Source organism: Sardina pilchardus, chromosome 1 (genome assembly GCF_963854185.1).
Source record: "Sardina pilchardus chromosome 1, fSarPil1.1, whole genome shotgun sequence".
Taxonomy (NCBI): domain Eukaryota; kingdom Metazoa; phylum Chordata; class Actinopteri; order Clupeiformes; family Clupeidae; genus Sardina; species Sardina pilchardus.
In genome coordinates, this window is record NC_084994.1 from 50413355 (window position 1) to 50436763 (window position 23409).

A 23409-nucleotide genomic window follows, 5' to 3' on the forward strand; every position below is an offset into this window, starting at 1 on the left:
TGACCGCCACTGCATAATGATAAGCTTGTTTCTTTAGCACCTTTCATACACTCAAACAGAGAAGGAGGAACCTCACTAACCACCACCAATGTAGCACCCATCTGGGTGATGCATACAGTATCAGCCATCTTGCACCACGCTCACCACACACCAACTTGAGGTGGAGAGTGTGGGAGTGCATGAGTCAGGTCCACTGGGGGATGATTAGGGGGGCAGATTACACGAGGCAGCTTGGGACTTTAGTCAGGGCACCCAGCACTGGGAAACCCACTACTCTTTGTGATGAGTGCCACCGCCACAGGATCTTTAATGAGCACAGTGAGTCAAGAGCTCAGTTTTTAAAGTCTCATCAGAAGAACGGCATCTACTGTAGCGTCCTCATCACTACACTGGGGCGAGATCAATTTCTTGGCTATAGGGAACAGGTCTCCATCCTAAGAACTAAGCAAGCCCACACCTGCTTAGCCTCAGTAATTCAGCAGAGACAAGGTATCCGTCAGGGGCCATTCTAGCATCAGACCTTTAGGGGTGCTAAGCGTGTAAGAGCGTGTCACTAGACCTCGAGTTGCACTGGGGCAGAGGGCCCCTTAGGGCATTGAACATTTTGTAGATTTTAACATTTAAATGATCAATCAGGTACACTTTGATAAGAAATTCAGTGGTCAGAATAATTGATTATTTGACAGAAATATTCTGCCCTGCAAAGGCAAAAGACCTTAACTCGCTAGAGTGTGAAACTGAGAAAAATGACTTTAAAGTTTATTTTTTGTCCCGACAAAAGTTTTTTAGGTAGGACTCCCAAAATTTGACAAGTTGTTGATAAGGTGAAGAAATGTTTGTATACAAAAAAAAATTAGCTCAAAATTGACCTTTGACCCTTGTTTGGCTGTTACTGTACCCTCCCTTTGTATCATATGCACAAAATGGAGGAGTGGTGCAAAGGCAAAAGGCATTAACTGACATAAAATAAATATTTGCCTGCTGTTCAACATACTTACATCCAATATAAGAACACTTAACCAAGTCTAGTCATCATGGTATTTATTTTAAATTATATAGACCATTGGTTGTTCCTACAAAGTGCTATAATGATCAGGATAGCGCAGCAACACTAACTTACACTAACTAACTTACCTAAAATACAAGAGATATTTTCTCAATACAGATAATTAAATTATAATTGAATACAAAGGTACAGTATATTTATTGATTTTAGAGTAATAATTAATTAAACATTTGATTAGACCGTTCCTCATCCTCCATGTTCACAAGCAACGAGACCCGGAAGGCCCAGGTTGGATAAGTAGGGGCCGCACAGTCTGCAAATAGCCAGTTCAGTGATGATGATAATTAGAGTAATTGATAATGATTATTATTGTATTACTCTATTATAATAAAAAAAAAAATATACTATATATATATATATATATATATACATACCTATCTCATTGATATTGAATACTGATTGACCCTTGATGAGCCACAGGCCCATAACTAATTCTATAGGCTATTTTGCATAAGGACCTGAAATCACCTGAGGAAGGAAGTTTAGTCTCTCCCATACAGGAGAAAAACAATGTCCCATGTTTACAAACGTGGTCAATCAAATTTAAGGGTTAAAGGTTAAATGCCACCAAACTGCTCAAGATGCACAGTCAGCAAACTCGACTTGGATTAGGCTACTACTTTTTAATTCAGAGATAGGCTAACATGGACAGGGTCCACCGAAAAAAAGTTGGAATTACTTTTACCATCGGGGTTAGCTTACTTTGTTAGCAATATGGATTTGTGAAAGATCTGGCATGAACATCTGCAAGAAGAAAATATGGTTCAAACATGTACGGATTGTTTTGGATGCAGATTACGTGCTTTGCTATGGATTATATCTTCCATTGATTACATCGGATTGCATGGAAAGGTAGGATGCCTGTATGTTGTTTTAATAATTGGTTTTCGGCGTCTGATGAGGCTCCGCTAAATGAGGAGGTGTGTCGGCCTCAACGTTAGCTGCTACGTGATTCAGATTAGCTCCGGGCTGTCACAGACATCGACAGATCTGAACCATCGCCCTGAACGAAAATCACAACATGTATGACAACCTGTAAAACATACAATCTATAGCTTGATCACCTTGCTTTAATTCCTACTGCATACTGAGCAGTTTGTCTGGCTAGCTAAGTGGTGTTGTTCTCGCAAACTAGCTTATGTGGTTTGGTGACGGCAAACTTTGACGGTAGGTCAAAGCTAGAGTAGCCGTAACATCACGGCGGTACAGTAACATCTGTCGTGAAGCCTGGTTTACCAAAGCCAGAACAGCTTAACTCAACTTCAGCGTGCCCGCACAAAGGCTAAAAGCCTTATTATAACTGTTAAGGCGTTCTATTGTGGTTTGTCTTACGGTTTTGGAAGTTACGGCTGTCAGAGCCCTTTATTTTTTCGCTAAAACGATTAAATTGACTAACGATATTCATTCACATGATAAAGGAGGTCTCAAATACCCCAAAAATGACATTAACTCATTTTTGACAAAATATGATGTTAAGGGGTTTTGCCTTTGTACGGCAGTATTGGTGCTGTAGCCTAAACTATTTTGCACTTCAGAATTTTAACCATGTATGTAGGCTGTGCACATCACATTCATACATACATGCATTCATCACATACATGCAGACATTCATCAATACATACAGACATTCATCACATTCATACATGCATTCATATTTCATTCATATCATGCATTCATATTTCCTGTGCTTTTATAGGTCAAACACCCCCCAAACATCAGATATGCTAGATGTTGCACTTTTCAGGCATTTTCGACTCCTCTCCAAACATTTAGGATTGTGGTCATTGAAATATTTTTTGTCTAATAACTCCAAATGACTTTGTTCCAGAAGTTTCGAGATTTTTGTAAGTGCTGTTTGGCATATTGTCAGTGTAACCAACTCAGGAAAATGGAATGGGATGAAATGTGTGCCTGTATACAGACATATTTTGTGAATTTGAAAGTTGTATTTGCACGTGCAAAACTGTCTCATACATTCACAAACTTTCTTAGTAACATAAACAACTATAGCAGCAATCTAAACAGACGCTGGAAAGGCAATGTCTCAGACCAGACCAGAAAGAAAGTTAATCAGTGAACTCATCAGCCAAAGTGACAACTGGGGAAACAGGAAGTGGACACAGGAAGCTTTTAGATGAAATGATAAAAATAACTCCTACTTGATGATCTTGTGAGATGCATTTTATTTTTGTATACAGAACAGCGCATCGGACAGCAGACATTTTCAGTCACTGTGAGAAGCTAACCAGAATGTCATTTATCTATTGACAGAGTTTTTGCGAATCTTGATTTCCTGTTGCATGATCACATTATATCAAAAAATAAAAGACCAGAAGTAGGCTAGAATATTAATGTGTGTAAATGTCAAAATATTGAATAATTGCTATGGCTATCATACCTTATAAATACTTTTACAAAATTTAACAGAATATTCAATAGATTACCCATTGGATTGGTTAAAGTGAGTGCAGAGAACAGCAAGTTAGGGGTCATGGGATGCCACATGCGAGTGAAGACCGGCAACATCCCCTATGGATGAGGGGTAATTTAGAATTTAGAGCTAATAGTGAAATGGAGCTTTCCAACTCCAGCGTGACGTAAAGGACAGTGAGGAGGGTTTAATACACCTGTCAATCAACCTTATGGGCTCCTCCCGAACTTTATTTAGAACAGCAGTTCTCAAACTGTGGTACACGGATTCTCTGTTGTGGTACTCTGGGAGTCTCCAAGATTTTTTATTTCATGAAGACAAAATAATCACTTCAAATTATATAAATATATATTGTTAAATTTAAACGAGTTTCTTGAAATAAAAAAAAGGAACAATGCAAAACAGTATGTGCAATGTAAAATAGTTTTAAATTGGCTTTACACTACTGTATTTATAGCCAACAAACGACGGACACTTGCCTCTGGTGGAGCAGCCTTTTCATCCTCATTGCATCCACACCCGGCAGAGAGGTCACTAGGTCTTTGATTATGTTCATCCCCATAATGCCAGGGAGCCCATCTTTACATCTTTACAACATCTAGATGGGTGTCTCTCAGTATGAAGATGCCCCGCCGCTAAAGAGTGGTTCCAAAACACTCGACATCTGCTTCAAGACAACCAAGGACCAGCATGTTCAGTCCATTGACTGCAGTCAGCTCCACCCAATGGATAAACTTTAGCTGTTCCTCCCCAAAGTGTTCTCTACAGTGAGACTCTTTGATGGTGGTGACCTCAAACCCAGTGTCCCAAAGGCAGCTTGTCTTCACTCCAGAGATCAACAGGTCAACAGTCCAGCAGTCACCAATGCATTTTGTTTTAGGAACTGGTCGAATTCAGTGTCAACACAGTCTGACAGACCACTCCTGACCATCGATTAACCAGGGGGCCTTGGTTCGCTCTCTGGTGGAGTATTCTGTGCACTGTCTGCCTCTCCTGGAGCATGTCTTTGCCAGGTGACTTGGCCATGGGTACACTGTTGACTGGCGTGACTGGACTCTCCACATGTGTAGCAGATGTACTGGCCATCCTGGTCTCTTAATGGCTCTCTCTTTGGGGCACAAGGTGGTTGTCTACTTCAGGGTTCCATTGCAAAAGTGGTGAGCAGTGTGCAAATAAAAATTCGGGAGAATTTTCTGTTTGAATGAATGTTCTTTGGAGGAGATATTTGATGTTTGTGATGTGTACAAGGCCAGCCTGGCAACATGTTCTTGATGTAGTTGCTTTCAAACCTGTGATAAAGTACCACTTACAGTTCTTGTAACTTTGTCTATTTGATTAATTGGTTACATGATGGGTTTATACAGTAATGTGCATCTAGTTACTTTTTTATGGTCAACAAAAGGGGGCGTGGCAGATTATGTCATTAAAAAGAAATGCTCAAGGGAGCCGGAGCGGCACCCGTCAGATTCTGAGTCTACATTGGATTATGCAAAAAAAAATTGCATTCGTACCTTATGTCACACCTATCCTGGGGTTCTACCTGACTATAGGGAAACAAGATTGACGAGATGTGTTTATTACCTCCACTAAGGAGGTTATGTTTTCATCGGGGTTTGTTTGTCTGTTCGCAAGATAGCTCAAAAGTTATGGATGGATTTCGATGAAATTTTCAGGGAAGCCCAGTCTTAAAGCTTGACACTTTCATTAGTCTACTATATCGTAACTAAAAGTACTCTAATGGGGGAAAATGTGTGTTGTTTGTGAGTATTAAAACAACTGTATGTTTATACTTGTTTTGAGGAGGAACTTTGCTCTGCATTTGTCCCAAAAGGCTCTGTATACCAGGTGAGTATATTGGGTTTCAAAATGAATAGATGTAGTGATGTTTCTGAATTAATTTCTATAGCAGCTACACAAATGGAGCAGTTCAAATGCTGTTTATCCTGTAGTAAATCCTTCACCAAATGACACACTTCCACATATGTTAATGTACTTTAAAGTTTGTAGCCTATTTATTTATTTATTTTTAAATAAAATGGTTGTTCATGAATGAAATTGACATTGAAAGCAACTAGACCACAACACAATTCAGGAACACCACTGATCTCTAAAGCAAGTTAAACAAAACAGGACATTATTACCACTATTACAGATTTTTGATTGTGTGTATTTTAATATTCCTCTTTCCCTCATCGATTTAGGAAGGTGATAGATGCAGGACGAGTTTGTGGGAGGACCCAGTATACCTAGTTAGGGAGTTTGTGGTGAGTATACACTACTCTGACATACTCTACACACCTCTCACCCCATGCCACACAAGCCTGACTTACAGCTTTATGCTTATACACTTTACTGCACACCCCACTCTATACATCTCCATACACTACCCCCATGGACCGGACATACTGTACTGCTTTCCACGCAATGCATTCCACTCCACTGTCCACCTAGACACAACCCTGACATACACTAGACACACACACTTACACTCACACAGTCTTTCTCCGGACTCACTGCTTTCCTATACATTGCACATAATCTCCCTTTCCAAAAAAACCTCCTACTTTGTTCTGTTCTCTGATCTTACCCTGTTTCTTTTGACTGTGCACTCTGCAGGCAGAAGACAAAATCTACATCCATAGGAGACTGCAGCTGGAATCTACAGTACATTGTCAAATGCCACCAGCCAACCAGAGGATATACTCTATGGATCGTGTTGGAAGGCCAGCAGGTACTGCAGGATCTGGACAGCGTTGCCATGTTGTTTGGCATAATGTATGCGCTGAATCTCAACTACCCTTCAGATTTGAAATGCTCCAGAAAATTGTGAAGGACCTGGAAGGCACTGTGCTCGAAAGTGCAAGTTCTCAAAAACAGACTCTTTGAATGAGCTGTTCCAATGAATGGACAATGGACTGCCTCCTGTGTTTTTATTTGTTTTGAGATTTAAAGTTGAGAGGCTTTGCATGTTGTATACTCTTTATCCAGGCCTTTGTCATTGTTTGCTTACTACAGTATAACATATAATAAAAAGCTTAAATTATGAATACTAGAACCGGCACAATACATCAGGTTTGATTAGGTTTGACAACCTAACCATTTGTGAACTACTGGTGTAAAAGGTCTCAGTGTGATGACACGAGGCATGTTTGCCTTCTGATAATGATAATAATAATAAAAAAAAACATTATCGAAACTGACCATCCCTTGCATTCTTTAAAATGCTAAGTATTAATAGGTAATTGTTTGATCATGTAAAACTACAGTATAATTATGAAATAATAAATAATGTTGGTTTATCATGAAGTAACTATATATACTAAACATAAAATAATTAATAACATAAAACATGAATAAATTCATTTTAGAAAACATGATTTGTGCAACCCATGTACTGTAGATTTACATGAAAAAATCATGTTTGTTCTACAGAGCAGAATTATGCTTCACTAACATGAAACATTTCTTTTTAGAAAACATGATAGTAACTTGTACAACCGATGTACATGATTTTTAAATGTAAATCTGAAAGAGTTTTGTTTTTCAGTGCATGGACTCTTGGAAATCCCAAAAAATTATAGTGTTTTACATTGTCAGATTAATCTTACTATGTCTCAATTAAAGCCCTTCTGCATTTTTAAAATGCCCTAGAATACTGACAATCGAATAAGAACCCCTTTGTGTAGAAGCATAAGGAAAGAGACCATTGGAAATCCTGTGATGTGGCCTACAGTATTTGGTTTACCCCCAAGCCACTCCATTATGTCACTCCATTATAGTTATAAACAAGTTATAAACAAGTCCAGTGCACACACTTTCAAAAGTGCAGAATAGTAGCAGAATTAAGGGAATCTGGTGTCATCAGTAAATCATTTTATTTATTTATTTATTTATATAGACTTAAAAGTAACTACAAACCGTAACAAGTCCAATGATTTATATCATTCTGACAGAGCTATGACAGGATAAAACCAAAGCCCAGGTGAACATTGAAGCAAGAAAGTCACAGACCCATTTCTATAAAGTACGAAATGGGTGTTTGTGAAATGTAAGAATAGTAAAAAGCAGTTGCACTGTAACTAGTTCAGACCAGTTCAGTTGAAGGGACTCTCACAGAGGCATACAGCACCCCTGAATCGTCTCTCTGAGCTGGCTGGAGGTTGCTGTTGTGCTTGTTTGGATGCTGGAGCTGAATGCTGTAATCTGGAATATAGTGTTCCAAATCAACTAATCACTGCTGCACACTGTAGGGTTTGTCTGGGTGGAAGAGAGAAAAGATGGAGGAAGATTACAGGATTCATCACAATGAAGGAGAGGCTCAGACGGACACCCTGGATTCACATTTTCAAATGATTACCTGGACATTTCCTCCAGTGCTTTGTGTTTCCTGTGATGAGCTGCAACTTCTCTTCCTCCTTTGTACAAAAACATGGGACACGCTGGTTATGTGACAAAGTTAAAAGCCTCCTGTTATGTGTGCTGGTAAGCTAGACATTTCTCACCTAATCCACAGAATACCACAGACCAGTGACGCTACTAAGAGGAGTAAGAGTAGGATTCTAATAGTCGTGTAAACAGCTGGGTGATTCTCTGATCCACTGTGTGCTAAAACATCAAACATCAAAAACAACATTTTTATGTTACAATGTAATAGTCAGATACCTGAATGCTGGAATAGCTGATTGAAATGATTGATACAGTATCAACATTGCCTTTATGAGATGTACATAGAAACAAACATTCAACAAAAAAATAAAACAACACAGTGCAGTTAGTTTACCTTAAAATAGCTGCTTCAAACTCAATGAGAGGGTAACTTACAATACAATGGGATCTCTGACAGCAGTTGCACGCTTTGAATACCTGGTATTGCATTATGTACAATAGAAGTTACAGTAATGAAAAGAACTTACAGATGCTGAGAGTGACTGCAGAAGAGTTGAGGTGATCATGTCCTTTAACAGCACAGGAGTAATTGCCTCCATCCTCACGGCTGACTGACATCAGGTCCAGCCTGTTGCTCCTGGTTGTGTGTGTGTGAGATACGGGGTTGCCGTTCTTGTACCAGATGTAAGTTGGGTTGTTGCTCAGAGTGCAGGTGGTGCTGCAGGTCAGTGTCACCTTCTGTCCCTCACTCACGTTGTCAGCACTCATCCGCACCTGCAGGCCTGGAACCAAACAAACAGAAAACAGGACACAACCATGATGGTGGACTGCAAACATGGAGCATAATGTCACCATCTCACAGATTTCAAGTAATACCTGTAAGATTGAGGATTACTCCTGGATAACCCCAATACGCGTCTGTCTGAGTTGTAAACCTAAAATGATATTGTCCAGCATCTCTCTCTCTCACATCTTGAATTGTCATGTTGGAATGAACCTGCATATTTCCAAGGTAGGTTACACGATCCTTAAATTCCTCCATACTGCGCAAATCTATTGGCGCTTTTCCTTCATACCAGAATGCAGATGTGACTGAGTGATCTGTGGGATACGTGTAAGAGCTGAACAGCTGTACAGAGGAGCCTCTTAGAGTGCAGATCCTCCTGTCTGAATAGGAAACACCCCAGCATCTATCAGACAGTACACCTGTAATACATTACAAATAACTGTGTTTGAATAGAAAAGGCAGCATACCCTTAAGCTGATATTAATAAATATAATCGTATAACTCACATAAAAATCTCTTATGTGTTTTAATGAAGGCAGATCTAAAAGTGAGCTAACTTACATACTGCATGTGAAGGGAGATGATCAAGGCCTCCAACAGCACAGGAGTAACTTCCCCCCTCACCTCTACTCAGATGGAGTGTTGGTTTGCTGGGGTCAGTGCGGCTGCTATATTGTCCATTCTTGAATATGTTAAAGTGTAAAAATGTTATGTCTGAGGGAACGTCCAACCTTTTAAACTCCAAACTACACAATGTAGTACAAGAAAGGGCCACTGATTCAGAGCCCACCATTTTCATCTGCAGGTCTGTAGAGAAATTAAATGGCTTTAATTCAATAATATTTCATAAAAGCATAACATGGTCATTTCATTTGGACAAATTACCTGTGACTGTAACATTGACTCCGGTTGAGTCCGAATGTGTCCCTTGATCAGATATGAACAGACAGCGATACACTCCTGAATCACTCAGTCTCAGGTCAGTGATGGTGAGAGTGGAGCTTCTGTCTCCTGTCCTGCTGTACGCCACACGGCCTGCAAACTCTGGCTCTAAGAGAAGGTCCTCAGGCTGCTCCACACTCCACCAGTTCCCACTTAGTTTGGGACTGAACCAGAATGTGGACCAGACTGTCTGGTTCCTGGGTGCTGTGTAGGAGCACGTCAGGACCACAGAGGTCCCCTGCAGCACACACACACTTGGGCTGGAATAAGTCACCTCACCAGGCAGTGGCCGAGCCACCTGAAGACCATCACTTACACAAGAACCTACAGAGATGTAACATTGTACAGATTCCAAATCAGAGTGAATTTAAAAATGGGTATGAGTAAGAAATGAAGCAGACTTAAATAACACGTGTACATTTTAGTATTTACATTTATTGTATGCCAGCATACCTGGGATTGTAAGCACCAGTCCTCCAAGTAGTATCCAAAGGATTTTAGGGGACATTTTTAGCACAAGGAGTCAACTGGAAATAAAACCCAAGTTTAATTTAGTTTAAATAAGCTTAATTATTTTGGGCGTTCACAATGCTGTAAAAACATTTTCAAAACATTAAAGAGGATGTAGAGTGTACTTACTGAAAAGATGTCTTGAGTAATCCTCAAAAGTAGGTATACTCTTTTTGTTTCCTGCTGGTGCTCATGCCCAGATATGATGAAGTAAGTTATTTGCAGATGACTTCCTTCCCCATTTGGTTGAACCTGTTGCAGAGCACTTCCTTTCCAAGTAATTACTTAGATAGCATGTCTGTTGTAAGATCATGAGGAGGAGGAGGGGATGTAAAAACATGCAAGAAACGTTTCTTTTGTAGACCTTTGGGGAGGACTGCTGTGATATTTCTCAGAATTCTCTATCTGATTTTTTATATTCATACGGTCACTCAAATTCTTTAAACGACTAATTTAATTGGATTTTCCCTACAGAACCCACATATTTTGTTGTTCTGGTTAATTAGGTTTATCCAATTGCATGCAGAGGTTAACCAACTCAAATTCTGGGTAGAACTGAGTCTGGTTACGTCAGGATGGGTCTTTGGATCTTATAATGGTTTCACTGTCATATAAAAACCTGATAGATTTTGATATGACAGTGAAACCATCCTTGCTAAATCTGTGTAACCTGAAACATATAAAACATTGTAACCGTAAGGTAAGTACAAAATGGGTGTTTGTGAAATGTAAGAATAGCAGAAAGCAGTTGCACTGTAACTAGTTCAGACCAGTTCAGTTGAAGGGACTCTCACAGAGGCATACAGCACCCCTGAGTCAGCTCTCTGAGCTGGCTGGAGGTTGCTGTTGGGCTTGTTTGGATGACGTACAGTAGCTGAATGCTGGAGTCTGGAATAGAGCTTGTCCTCCATATCAACTAATCAGTGCTGCACAGTAGAGTTTGTCTGGGTGGGATTTGTGTGTGTTTTAATGAAGGCAGATCTAAAAGTGAGCTAACTTACATACTGCATGTGAAAGGAGATGCTTAAGGCCTCCAACAGCTAACTTCCCCCCTCACCTCAATGAAGTGTTGGGGTCAGTGTCCTCACATTGTTGTCCATCCTTGTATATCTTAGATTTTAGTGAAGGTGAGGGAACATCCAACCTTTTAAACTCCAAACTACACACTGTAGTACAAGAAAGGTCCAGTGATTCAGAGCCCACCACTTTCATCTGCAGGTCTGTAGAGAAATCAAATGGCTTTAATTCAATAATATTTCATAAAAGCATAACATGGTCATTTCATTTGGACAAATTACCTGTGACTGTAACATTGACTCCGGTTGAGTCAGAATGTGTCCCTTGATCAGATATGAACAGACAGCGATACACTCCTGAATCACTGCTGCACAGTAGAGTTTGTCTGGGTGGGATTTGTGTGTTTTTTAATATGATGCCCTTTATGGGGCAAATAACCATATGTAGTCACTTCCGCACACACTGAAAATTCCCTCCTCCTGCCTCCATTTGGAGTTGTAGAGTCATGTGGTTTTCTCTCAGCCAATTAGGGAAGATCAAGCTATCGCATTTATTTTAATAACTCAATACTGGTTAGTGATAAAACACAATTATGAGCAAATATAAGTGGTAATTTAGCAATTATAGTTGTATTTCGGTTTTTATACACTGGTACATAGGAGTATAGCATTCATTGTACTAGGCACCTGTGTATGCCATTCATGCCATTTACAGTAATTATATTACAAAGATACATGGTACATGATTCCATGTACCAAGTTTGGTTTTGATACATGCAGGGGTTGCTGATTGGTAAAAATGGGCAAAATTGGCTGTTACGGGCGAACGGTCAAAGTTCAGAAGAAAAAACTGAAATGAGTTGGTGAGGCATCAGCTGAGGATGCTCTGTGTCAAGTATGTGTGTTGATCAGAGATTTTTTTTTCAAATTCACCCTCTGTTTTTTTTTTCCCCCAGACGGGCAAGGACATATATATGGTAACTTCATTGACCATGATTTGCTATGCCAAGATGAAAAATAATGTTTATTATTATTTTTTTTAATGTCCTGAAACATCCCCCATTAACTTTCTGAAGTTAAAATTGAGAATTTCCAAAGATTTCAATGAGTGCCCTATAAAGGGTTAATATGATGGACAGAAAGTTATCTGCAGAGCATTTCCTTTACATGTAACACTTCTGTTTTGACATCATCAGGAGGAGGGGGTGTCAAAACATACCAACCTACAGAAACATTTTTAACCTCACAGGTTCTCTTCTAGAACTTTGTGGGGGAGTGCTGTGCTATTTCTCAGAATTCTCTAAAATAGACAAAACATTGACGTTGGATATACGTTTGAGTGTTTGTGTGTGTGTGTGTGTGTGTGTGTGTGTGTGTGTGTGTGTGTGTGTGTGTGTGTGTGTGTGTGCTTGTAGAATGTAGAAATGTAGTCATCCTCTACCAGCAACCAGGTGAACCAGGTGAAAAGACTTGATGTGGTGTGTTCGTATAAAAACAAACTGTCAATCTATCCAGGTAGCCTATAATGCCAGCTAGTGGCAAATAAAAAAGTTAAATGTGTACACGACAAAGCACAAATGACATGACAAAACAACATTATTCAGTGAGTCTGATACATATTTAGGGCCCGAGCAACGAGGTGCTGCCACTGAAGTGGCTGCACCGTAGGTGCAAGCTATTGTTTTTGCTCAGATTAAATTTCTTCTGGGCCATGTTTTGCCTTTTTGGCAGCTATGTGTGGAATCGGTAACGCTACTCAGCGATAGAGCTCTGGCCTAGGGCGTGGCTCAGGGACTCTAAAGCGCCACCTAGCGCGTTGTCTCTTGTGGTTGACACATACATACATGCATGGAAATGAACCAAATTTGGTAGGCATGCATGTTGTATTAATCTAAACAAGTTTTACATTTAAACTGCATAGTGAATCGTGAATTTGAGTTATGATTATGATTATGAATTTTGTACATCATGTATTTTGAAACACTTCTCCTAGACGGTTTATCAAAATCATTTCATATTAGCAGTAAAATGATCTTGAGGGGTTGCCCAAGAGGAATTGCGAACAGATTTTTGAATTTTCGAAGTATATTGAAATGGCGAAGGTTTGAATTATGGCGTCTTATTAAAGAAACAGGAAGTTGGTGTTATAGGCAGAAAAAAAGTTATCATTTGGATGTAATTTGGAAGCTACATGTGGAATTGGTGCCGCTAGTCAGAGACAGAGCTCCGGCCTAGGGTGTGGCTTAGGGACTCTAAAGCCACTTAGCGTGTTGTCTGTTGTGGTTGACATATACATTCACAACAATTAACCACACTTGATGGGCATGTGTGTTGCTCATGCACATGCCCACCAACACAAAGATGTTGCTTTGTTAGATTCCGAAATGTCACAGGTCCGCACCGCAGGTGCTCGGGCCCGCCATCGCCGCTTGCGGCTATATTTAATGAATGTGTTTTCTTCTCTTGATCTCTTATCAATATCCACAATAGATGACACACCACTCAGTTATAGCACATTTTATTACTATAGAACTAACTTTTGTATATGGTCATTATAAAGTATAGCAAATCAGTATTGAACCCATTCATTGGCCGTCTCTGACATCACTGTATGATAAGGCATCACTAAGAAAAGCCAACTCCATCTTAGAAGACTCTACCTATGTATTATACAGAGTTTTTGAATGGCTGCCCTCTGGCAGGTGTCTGCTCTGTCCTCTTGCTAGGACCAACAGGAGGAAGGCTACTTTTACTTTAGAGGCTATTCGCCTTCTGAACTTAAATATGCTTCCAATTGAATTTAGCAATCAGTGTTATGAAGCAAACTGTTGAAATTACCATTTTTATGTCTTGAAAATACCATTGCTCAAAAATAAATAGTCCAGACATCTTTTTTTCAATATGTCAATATAGTTATCCATTTAATGGAAATAATTGTATTTTTTAGTATAGTGAGAAGCATAAATGATTTTTATAATTTTATGCGACCTTTCAGAACATTTAGATGCTATGATGAGAATATAGGAGGGATGGACAATGGGGATGGAACAATGCAGAGTGAATTGACTAAAAAAAGAGATTACAACCGGTTGAGATAAAAAAAAATAAAAAAAAAGAATTGCAATGCCATTTTTGAACAGAACATAGGGCGTAAACTGCCTGGCGTAACCATACTCAGTTCTATTTAGAATGGAATGTGAGTCTGACACTGCTGCATTTGGATGTGATTATGGAGCATGTTTCTACTGATACTGGGGAAATACAGTTTTGGTTTTGTCAAATAGGTTTAATTGGAAAATCATAAGACAGCAGTTTACATTACAGGATATGTTTATTGCTCTCCAGGTTTTTATCATGTAAAAAAACGACACACAAACAAGTGGATAAGAGAAAAAAGGCACCCACACTCTAAGAATTAGAGGTGCTTCGAGGCACTTTGGGGATTCTCCAGGAACCTTCCCATCTTTGGGGTTCTTTGAGGAACCCAATAATGACTGGATGCAGCCTGCGGGACATCCACATCCACATCCATGTTCGACGTCATAGAGCGTCAGTGTTCTATAGAGTGTCAGTGTTCTTTAGATTCTATTCATAGATATTGACGTTGTCGCTACCTGAATCGCCATAGAGAATTACTTTTACATTTAGCAGACAATATAGCAAATAATTTAGCAAATTAATGTAATAACTGATCAATTCTGACTGATTAATACACCAGTTCAATGCAGTTTTCTGAGGGAACAGAGAAAGCACCGAAATTCCATCAAAGATAATTCGGTACTTTGGGGTTAACTGTAGGCCTAACCATTTTCTGAGGCTGTTGAAAACGCACCAAATCACACAATGTGGTCGTTTTGGGTGTCGTGGGTTGTAATAAAGGTTGTCGACGATCAAACTGACTACTTTTTTCATTCGTTTTAAGAGTTTAAAAGAAGAATTTCTAGTTCTCTTGCCAATCGCGCTCATAGTAGCCTATCCGCTGACGTCGGGTCCCGTAGCAACACAGTAGGCTACAGTTGACCTGCGTGAAGCTGGCCCCCCATGTTATTCAAAAATGATTAAAAATACTGCTATTCGTTTGTGCTACGTTTGTGCTGGTTTGTGCCGTAAAAATTATCGTTTGTGCCGTTAAAGGTTTTTAAGTAGGCCTAATTCAACTTTACATTTTCTGGCCAGTGACGTCACTCAGCCCCCCATACATGTCCAAATTTCCCCAAAATGGTCTCAATCGTTTGTGCTACGTTTGTGCTGGTTTGTGCCGTTAAAAGTAACATTTGTGTTGCAATGTTTTTTAAGCTATTCCACTTAATTTGTTACACGCGTGACGTCACCCAGCCCCCCATCAATGTCCAAATCGTCCGAAAATGGTCTCAATCGTTTGTGCTACATGTGTGCTGATTTGTGCCGTTAAAAGAAACATTTGTGCGACTATGTTTTCTACGTTATTATGGTTTATTTATTACTCGCGTGACGTCACCAGCCCCCCATCAATGTCCAAAACTCCCAAAAATGGTCTCAATCGTTTGTGCTACGTTTGTGCTGATTTGTGCCGTAAAAAATAACATTTGTTCAGCTATGCTTTTTAAGTAATCACGCTTTGTTACAGGCGTGACGTCATTCAGTCCCATTCAGCGTCCAAATCTCCTCAAAATAGTTGCGCTCGTTTGTGCTACGTGCGTGCTGATCTATTTCATTAAATGTTTGTGTTGCCTACTATGTAGAGGTTAGCGAGGGGGGCTTGTACAGCAGTTTTAGCTTATGCTAGACATCACCCAGCCCCATCAATGTCCTTATCGATTTACGGTGCTACCCTCTTTACTTGGCTGTTTCTGCTGCCCAGAATTTTATACACCAGTTGCTGGTGCGTAACGTCAGAACACGTGTGACGTCGCACATGGATGTGGATGTGGATGTCCCCGCCCCGTCCCGCAGGCTGCATCCAGAGCCCTCTCGAGGAACCTGCATGGCCATTGTTTGTCCGCGAGCGTGGAACATTTTGAACTGCCGTGACGGACTTTCCAACGACTTTCCATTCAACGAACAACTCAAAGGTGGGTAACGTTAGCGAGTCTATACTGGTAAACATTAACTTTTATATCTGTCAATTAATTTTAGACCTAGAAATGTCTAGTGACAACATGTCCGGGGTAGTCAGCGTCGACATTTATATTCCCATAGTCCAGCTGCTAAATCGGTTTTGGTTATCACTTATCATAGCTAGCTAGCTAGCTGCTAATCGTTCCCTGAATGCTAGCTTAGTTAACGTCAGTCATAATACACAAACATACATTTAGCCTAGGCTACTATATTCTCCTATTTTTCCCGTTTGACTAAAGATATGTTTAAAGCTGTCGTTGAAAATGACACCACAGTTTGTTTGATACTTGGGATGCCAGCACCTGCTAGCAATGTCGCCACTGTAGTTCGTACAGTCTGCTGCCTCTGCAGTTACAAGTAACGTTAGCAGCTAAATGGAAACATTGTTATCATGTTGTTACATTGGACTAGTAGTGTTGCGCAGTGTTGTCGCCACTACTTTGCATTAAACGTGCTTTTTTTATCATTTGCAGACTGGACCGAGTAATCAGACAGCCAATGTGCAAGGAGAGGATGCAGCCAGCGTGCAAGGAGAGGATGCAGCCAGCCTCAGGTGTCACCAGGAAAAAATGTGGGCCGAATGCCTTAAGAAACATCCCAATCTATCCATCCTGCAAGACAAAATGATCCGCACACGAGAAGAGAGGAGAAAATACTTGCAAACTCATTCAACTATGGAGGCCCTTGAAGAATATCCTGGGCTAAGATTCCCAGTTATAGTAAGTACTATAACTAACTATTCCCTCATCAGCTCTAAAATCAAATGTATCTCACATAGTATTTAATATGTGTTTGCTCTCTCTCTCTCTCTCTGTGTGTGTGTGTGTGTGTGTGTGTGTGTGTGTGTGTGTGATTACAGCTCCTCACAGAATCACAAAGCCAGCTAGATGTTGACATAGACCGCAGCATCATGACAGGAATGGGTCAAATCGCAAAGATGGTCATAGAGGAATGTCAGCGGCGAGCTACTGGACAGGACCTCTTTTGCATGTATGAGGAGGCCAAATCAATGCAACATGAGGAGTGTCACAGAGGTGAGAGTTCAGGGTATCCTCTCTATTATATTAAATGCATGTGCCATGTCATCTAAGTTAATCTTATGAGTCATTCTTAAATATAATTCAATCGTACATTTGCAAATGTAAAACATACAACAATACACTACATGCAAGCACTAGTGAATGAATGTACATGTGGGAAAGTTCTTTCTCTAATATATTTTGAATTTCTATTTCTCTTTTAAACAAAAGGTCTGCAAGTCATCCTGGGCACCTTGCTCCTTCCATACCTGTTCAGAGAGAACCCCAAAGCACTTTATGTGATCAATAGAAAGGTAAGGTTTGTCAATTAGCCAAAATTATGTTTGTTGCTTGTTATTGATTTCCCATTTGTAACATCTCATTGTCGTTTGTATGTGTTAATGTATGCATTTATCTATCTATGTATGTATGTATGTATGTATGTATTTATTTATTTGCTTATTTATTTATTTGGTTGCTAGGATCCAGAGGTTCCAACGCCGGTACTGGTCATTACAGGGAACCCCTTCATGGAGGCTTCTTTTGCTGTTCAACTCGACTTTCAGGATGTCCTTACCCAAGAAGTTGATGAGGTCACCCAGGCTTTGGCCACCCTAATGTCTATTTATTTTGTTTTTAATATTGAATACCATAAGAGTGTAAAAAACACCCTCTGTTTCATACAAAAATACCTAATGTCAAACACACCAGAGGGAAAGATCAGCCCCACTGTAATTAAAATGGCCAATTATTTATTTTCTTAATTTGTTTTGTATTGGTCGAAATATATATATCTTTGAGGATATAATGCAAAAAAAAAAGTACCAGTGACAGAAAAATGTCTCACACACACACACTCAGAGTTTGACTCTTTGCTCTGCTGTCTCCTTTAGGTAGTAGGTAGTGTTTATTATTAATTATTTATTTATTTTTGTTTGTTTATTTTGTAATTATCATTATTATTGTAGGCTATGTATTTATTAATGTATTAACTTTATTCATTCATTCATTCAATTATTTATTCATTCATTTATGTATTTATGTGCCAGGATCCAGAGAATACTTGTTAAATTATTGAATAAAATCTGTGGAAAACATTCCTTTGTTGTCAGTATTGTCAATAATAATAATAATAATAATAATAATAATAAACATAAACATGCATGATAACAACATGCATGATAAAAGGCCTAGTAGTAATAATAAGGCCTAATAATTTAAGGGTTCCTTGAAGAACCTTTCATGAAGGATCCCTGAGGAACCCCTGTGAGCTGAAAAGGTTCCTCCACAGTGGCAATGGTGAGGAACCCCAAAAGGTTCCTCGAGGCTCCTCTAATTCTTAGAGTGCATGGAGGCCAAAGAAAAGAAAAAAAACAGACAATAACATCAGTACATTCTAATCTACTGACACCATTCTAATCTACTGACATCGCACTCGTGGTCGTGGTGTTGTTGGCCAATATCGCCACGGCTGTAGTTACCTACGCACTCAGCCTTCGGCTTCGTGCCTGCGGCGAACCACAGCTGTGGCGATATTGGCCAACAACACCACTCCCACTCGTGCGATAATGCTTAAAAAAACATGATATCATATTTAATTGTGTATTTCAAGTAACATCAATAAAATTGCAGTTTTGCTGTTTTGATTGAGTAAGGATACTGTAAATCAAATGTAAAAAATGAGGGTATGAGTATTCCCAGGCTAGACTTGGTGTAATCTGCTCTTGATGTCACTAGTTCGACTTCAGGCGTCAGTATGATGGATAATAGTAAAATTGGAATCAGATCGGTCATTTATTATTGAAATTTAAAACCTAATCAGAGCGCTGGATAAGACAGAATACACATTACCTGGGACACTTAGGTGGCATTCAGACCTTGTGTTCTTCTCAGGTTATTGAAATTAAGGAATTTGTTCAGTCATAATTTGTCTGCAGCTTATTCTGTTAAAAATGTGAGAAAATCCTATTGTGACCTGAAAGCTGTGCATTGCATTGTGAGTTGAGTGTATCATTTACATCCCAATATCTAAAGCATTGCTTATATCTACCCTGACCATAACTGTAGTGAGAATACTAACGATGTTTTCCATACTACAGTACGTATGTTAATACCTATGTGCTCCCCACTCATAAAAGTAACTGTACATACAGTGTATTCTTCCAACCCTGTAATGGGGATTTAGTCCTCATTTCCACAGTGCTGTGACAGCGACATGATTTGGATAAGGAGTGTTGGTGAAGGGGCCTTTATACTACACCTCCATTCACACTATAGACTCTTCTTCATGGATCCCATCCGCTGCTTTGGTCATGTTCTAGAGCTCGTGTGTGGTGAGTGATGAGATGTCACTGTGCTGTACAGGACTTCCTCTTCCTGTAGAGGGCGCTGTGGCTTGTGAAGTGTGGAGCTCAAAGACATCTCCTGTTTGTCACAGTGTCTGAAATACACACTGGTGTAATGGATGTCATTCTCTGTGTCCTCGCTGTCCTTTTTGGGGTCAACAATCATGGCCGCTCTTGAAACATTGACATACACTGGACTTGAGCCATCCTAGCACATGGAGGAAGACGATGGTGAGATCTTCATCAGGACATAGGTGAGATACAGATGTGTTAGGATAGGAAATACCTGGACGTCTGCTCACCTGTTCACTGTCAGTAGGGCCCTCTGTAACCTCAGTCACCCTCTTTATTTTCTTTCTGTTGTGTACGGCAGTTGATCATTACGATCATCATGTCAACAACAGTATCATAGCCGTTCTTGTAAGTAGCTAAGTTACTGTATATCCATGTACTCACCTCAATAAAATACTGGGAATAGCAACTCCTGTGAGTACTACAATTACAACTAGTGCATATATCCCAGCAGAACTTCTTTCTGAACACAGATAAAAAAAAATATATATATTTTTGATAATTGTGTCAATATGTGTCTTATCATCATCTCATTTGACAGTGAAAATCATAATAGACATGGTTGATTGGTTGTCTGTTTTAAGTGTTGATCTTTCAGCTGCTAAAAATAGAATTAGTCACCTGCTATGGGGAGCGAGATGGACTGGGTAGCTCCAACCTCATTCTTGGCCTCACAGTAGTACAAACCACTCTCTGCAGATTCCAGTGTTAGGTTTCTCCCTGTGCCTATCTGAGAGGTGCCCGCGCCGCTGCTCTTGTGCCAGGTGTAGTGTTTCACTGGCGGGTTGGCATCACCGCTGCAGGTCAGAGTGATGGAACCATCAAAGGAGCTGACAGACACAGACAGGCTCCTGGGGGGATCTGTGGCAGGCAATAATGTGACACAGACAGACACAGTTGTAGCGTTAGAGCTGTCTTTTGGGCCGTGATACTGTACACTTCCTCACTCGGTGTCTTTTCCTCAGCGGAACACACATTTCTACACAATCATTTAGGTCCTTGTGGAAATGTATTAACGCTTACCGGACACCTGCACAAAATAAACACAAAATGATAAGTGCCCACAAATATGATCAAAAATGATATGTTACTTACATAAAACATCTACAAAGATGGGTGTGGAATTCCTTGATCCTCTGAGGTTTTCTGCCTGGCAGTAGTATGCCCCACTGTGTCCTCGTGTCATGTTTGATATACTGTAATTCTGCCCTACTCCCATCTCTGAGCTGGCAGCTCCGCTCCTCTTGTACCAGGTGTACGTGTGCACTGGGGGGTTGGCCTCGCTGCTGCAGGTCAAGGTCATGCTATTTCCCTCCACCACCTCACCAGAGGGATTGGGAACCGTTTTAGGGCTCCTTGGAGGATCTGGAGAATTCAAGACACTTTCAGACACTGATTTACATGGACTGCTGTTGCATTGTAAAATGTTGGCTATTTCCAATCTCAAGGCCCAGTTTACACGACAACAATGGCTGTCCCATATTCATTGTTTTTTTTTTCACTTATGACATGACAAGACTCACATTTCACATTTAGCTTGACTGAAGCAGAAACAGCCTCGTTGATAACGTTTACAGCACTGCAGTGGTACTCCCCGCTGTGATCAGAGCTGACGTTTGCGATGCTGTGATTCTGTCCTCCTGATCCAACCCGCATGGCTCCAGCTCCGGTCCTCTTAAACCAGGCGTACTCGTGCACTGGGGGGTTAGCAGAGCTTCTGCACACCAGCGTCACTGAGCTGCCCTCAGATATCTCACCAGGAGGACGTATGGATGCTGATGTGTTCTTTGGAGAATCTGTGTGAAACAAGAGAAAAGAATGCACATCAGTTTTGTCTTATTCACTTGACTTACTGTAAGTGGCGGTGAATTTGTGTACATACATCTGACATCTATGGATAATGAAGGGCTGATCTGCTGCTCGTGTCCTTGCACAGCGCAGGCATAATTTCCAGAATCTTCTGAGCTGACTGAGCTGAGATGTAAGTGTTTGTGTCTGTGAGCTGCAGGCTGTCCATTCTTGTACCAGACATACAGAGGGCTGTGACTCAGCTGGCAGGTAGTGCTGCAGGTCAGTGTCACATACTGACCCTCAGTCACCACGTCAGTTGATACCTTCACCTCTAGACCTTGATGAAAAACAACATAAACATATTATCTGTCAATCTTAAAATATGAATACAGTTATGTATTAATACAATATACACAGTCATAGTTCATTTGTGGTATTTGTGGCAGAGGTCATGACATATTGACACAGTGCATTCGTTCTGTATAGAGCATGCAGTTGGTGTCTCCTGAGTGAATGATGATATTTTTGGATTTTGTTCCGTGTTGTGTGTCCAATTACCTGTGACAGAGAGGTGGATTCCAGGAACACCTGTAAACTTACTCTCATCAGTTAAGAACCTGAAGCGGTACTCTCTCGAGTCCCCCTTTTTCAAATCTTTTATCCTCAAAGTGGAAGATCCTAGTGAGTGTGTATGGTATTCCACTCGGTTGCTATAAAATGGTTCGTTAGTAATATTAACCGGCTCCGTCTTTTCCTGCCATCGGACATGCCACACTATGCTGTGGGCCTGTGGGGTGTTTCAGAGGAGGGGTAAGTGTATGTGCTGCCCAGGTCCACAGATGAGCCTGTTAAGGCACAGATGAAGCGAGGGCTGTAGATCACACTCCAACAATTCCCAAGCTGATCTACAACAAAAATCATATCATCTTTAGTCAGTACAAACTATATTATACCAATACTATTGGTATATAGCATATATACTGTATTTATATAATATTTTTCAATTTATCTAGTCAGCTCAAACTTAAATATGAATTCAGTCTTTATACCACAGTTCACTGAAGAAGATTCCATTGCTCTGTCATTTTTCTGAACTGAAGTCCCTGAAAGTAACAAGCAGTCACAAGGCATGCAACAACTAAACTTGCTGATACATTCATCAAATGATACATACTATTGTTTCAAATTATTCTATATGAATGTGTTATATGAAAACTAACAAATTAAACTGCCCTGATTTATTCCATATGCATTCCAATGACAGTAATGATACTGAATTGTATCTACTAAAACAATAATAAAGAAATGTCATACCGAACAGAGAGAAAAATAATGCTGCCACAATCACTTCCTTTTGGTGGACCATAGTGCTCTGCAGATGCACAAAGTCATACACATTTACCAAAAATATGGCTTGGTACCCTTGAAACATTTCCTGTCTGGTGATAAATAGTAGCTAAAGAGTTCCTAATCTTGTGATAAGTCCTCTAAAAGCCTGAGTAAGACTGAAGGACAGATGCAGATGACTTACAAGGCAAGGCTCCTTCTCTTCGTGTCCTTGATTTGTGAGAGAAGCGGACTTACAGTTGAAGCAGCAGTGCACTGCACTAGTAATGGTGCATGACAGACTTCCTTCCTCTTTGAGTATAGGTGTATTACAGTATTACTGTAGTATTACTGTATGCAGGACAGTTACAGTAATGACTATTCACTACAAGTTCCTTTTTAATGTTTGCTGGTGTGATGGTTATTCAATTTCAATTTAATTTCACTTATAGAGCGCCAACACATTACACATCTCATGGCGCTTTACAGAGTGTTAAACAATTCATATTATTATTATTATTCATATATTCATATTCTGTTGCATCAGTAACTGCAAAAAATAGTGATAATTCATCTGAAACCTATTCCTGTTTGTACTGCACTTGTCATATTTCCTTCTCT

General features: G+C 40.0%; 2 protein-coding genes and 2 long non-coding RNA genes across 4 annotated transcripts; 1 reads left to right on the plus strand and 3 right to left on the minus strand.

Moving 5' to 3' along the window:
* Positions 1-7460: 7460 nt before the first annotated feature.
* On the minus strand, positions 7461-10356 carry LOC134080136 (sialic acid-binding Ig-like lectin 14). The gene is made up of 7 exons (XM_062536405.1): positions 10252-10356; positions 10066-10139; positions 9556-9936; positions 8411-8665; positions 8000-8102; positions 7855-7912; positions 7461-7754 (listed from the first exon to the last, which is right to left on the minus strand). The coding sequence occupies exons 2-7, from the start codon at positions 10118-10120 to the stop codon at positions 7725-7727; spliced, it is 882 nt and encodes a 293-aa protein (XP_062392389.1). The 5' UTR covers positions 10121-10139; positions 10252-10356; the 3' UTR covers positions 7461-7724.
* A 6495-nt stretch (positions 10357-16851) lies between these two features.
* On the plus strand, positions 16852-18200 carry LOC134080144 (uncharacterized). Its single transcript, XR_009939169.1, has 4 exons — positions 16852-16954; positions 17095-17269; positions 17486-17568; positions 17737-18200. It is a non-coding gene; the product is annotated as an uncharacterized LOC134080144 (long non-coding RNA).
* A 638-nt stretch (positions 18201-18838) lies between these two features.
* Positions 18839-22207, minus strand: LOC134080149 (B-cell receptor CD22-like). The gene is made up of 8 exons (XM_062536425.1): positions 22021-22207; positions 21554-21799; positions 21195-21467; positions 20767-21036; positions 20293-20532; positions 20056-20134; positions 19902-19956; positions 18839-19807 (listed from the first exon to the last, which is right to left on the minus strand). The coding sequence occupies exons 3-8, from the start codon at positions 21325-21327 to the stop codon at positions 19565-19567; spliced, it is 1020 nt and encodes a 339-aa protein (XP_062392409.1). The 5' UTR covers positions 21328-21467; positions 21554-21799; positions 22021-22207; the 3' UTR covers positions 18839-19564.
* A 42-nt stretch (positions 22208-22249) lies between these two features.
* LOC134080158 (uncharacterized) lies at positions 22250-23015 on the minus strand. Its single transcript, XR_009939171.1, has 4 exons — positions 22994-23015; positions 22777-22834; positions 22512-22565; positions 22250-22367 (listed from the first exon to the last, which is right to left on the minus strand). It is a non-coding gene; the product is annotated as an uncharacterized LOC134080158 (long non-coding RNA).
* Positions 23016-23409: the final 394 nt, after the last annotated feature.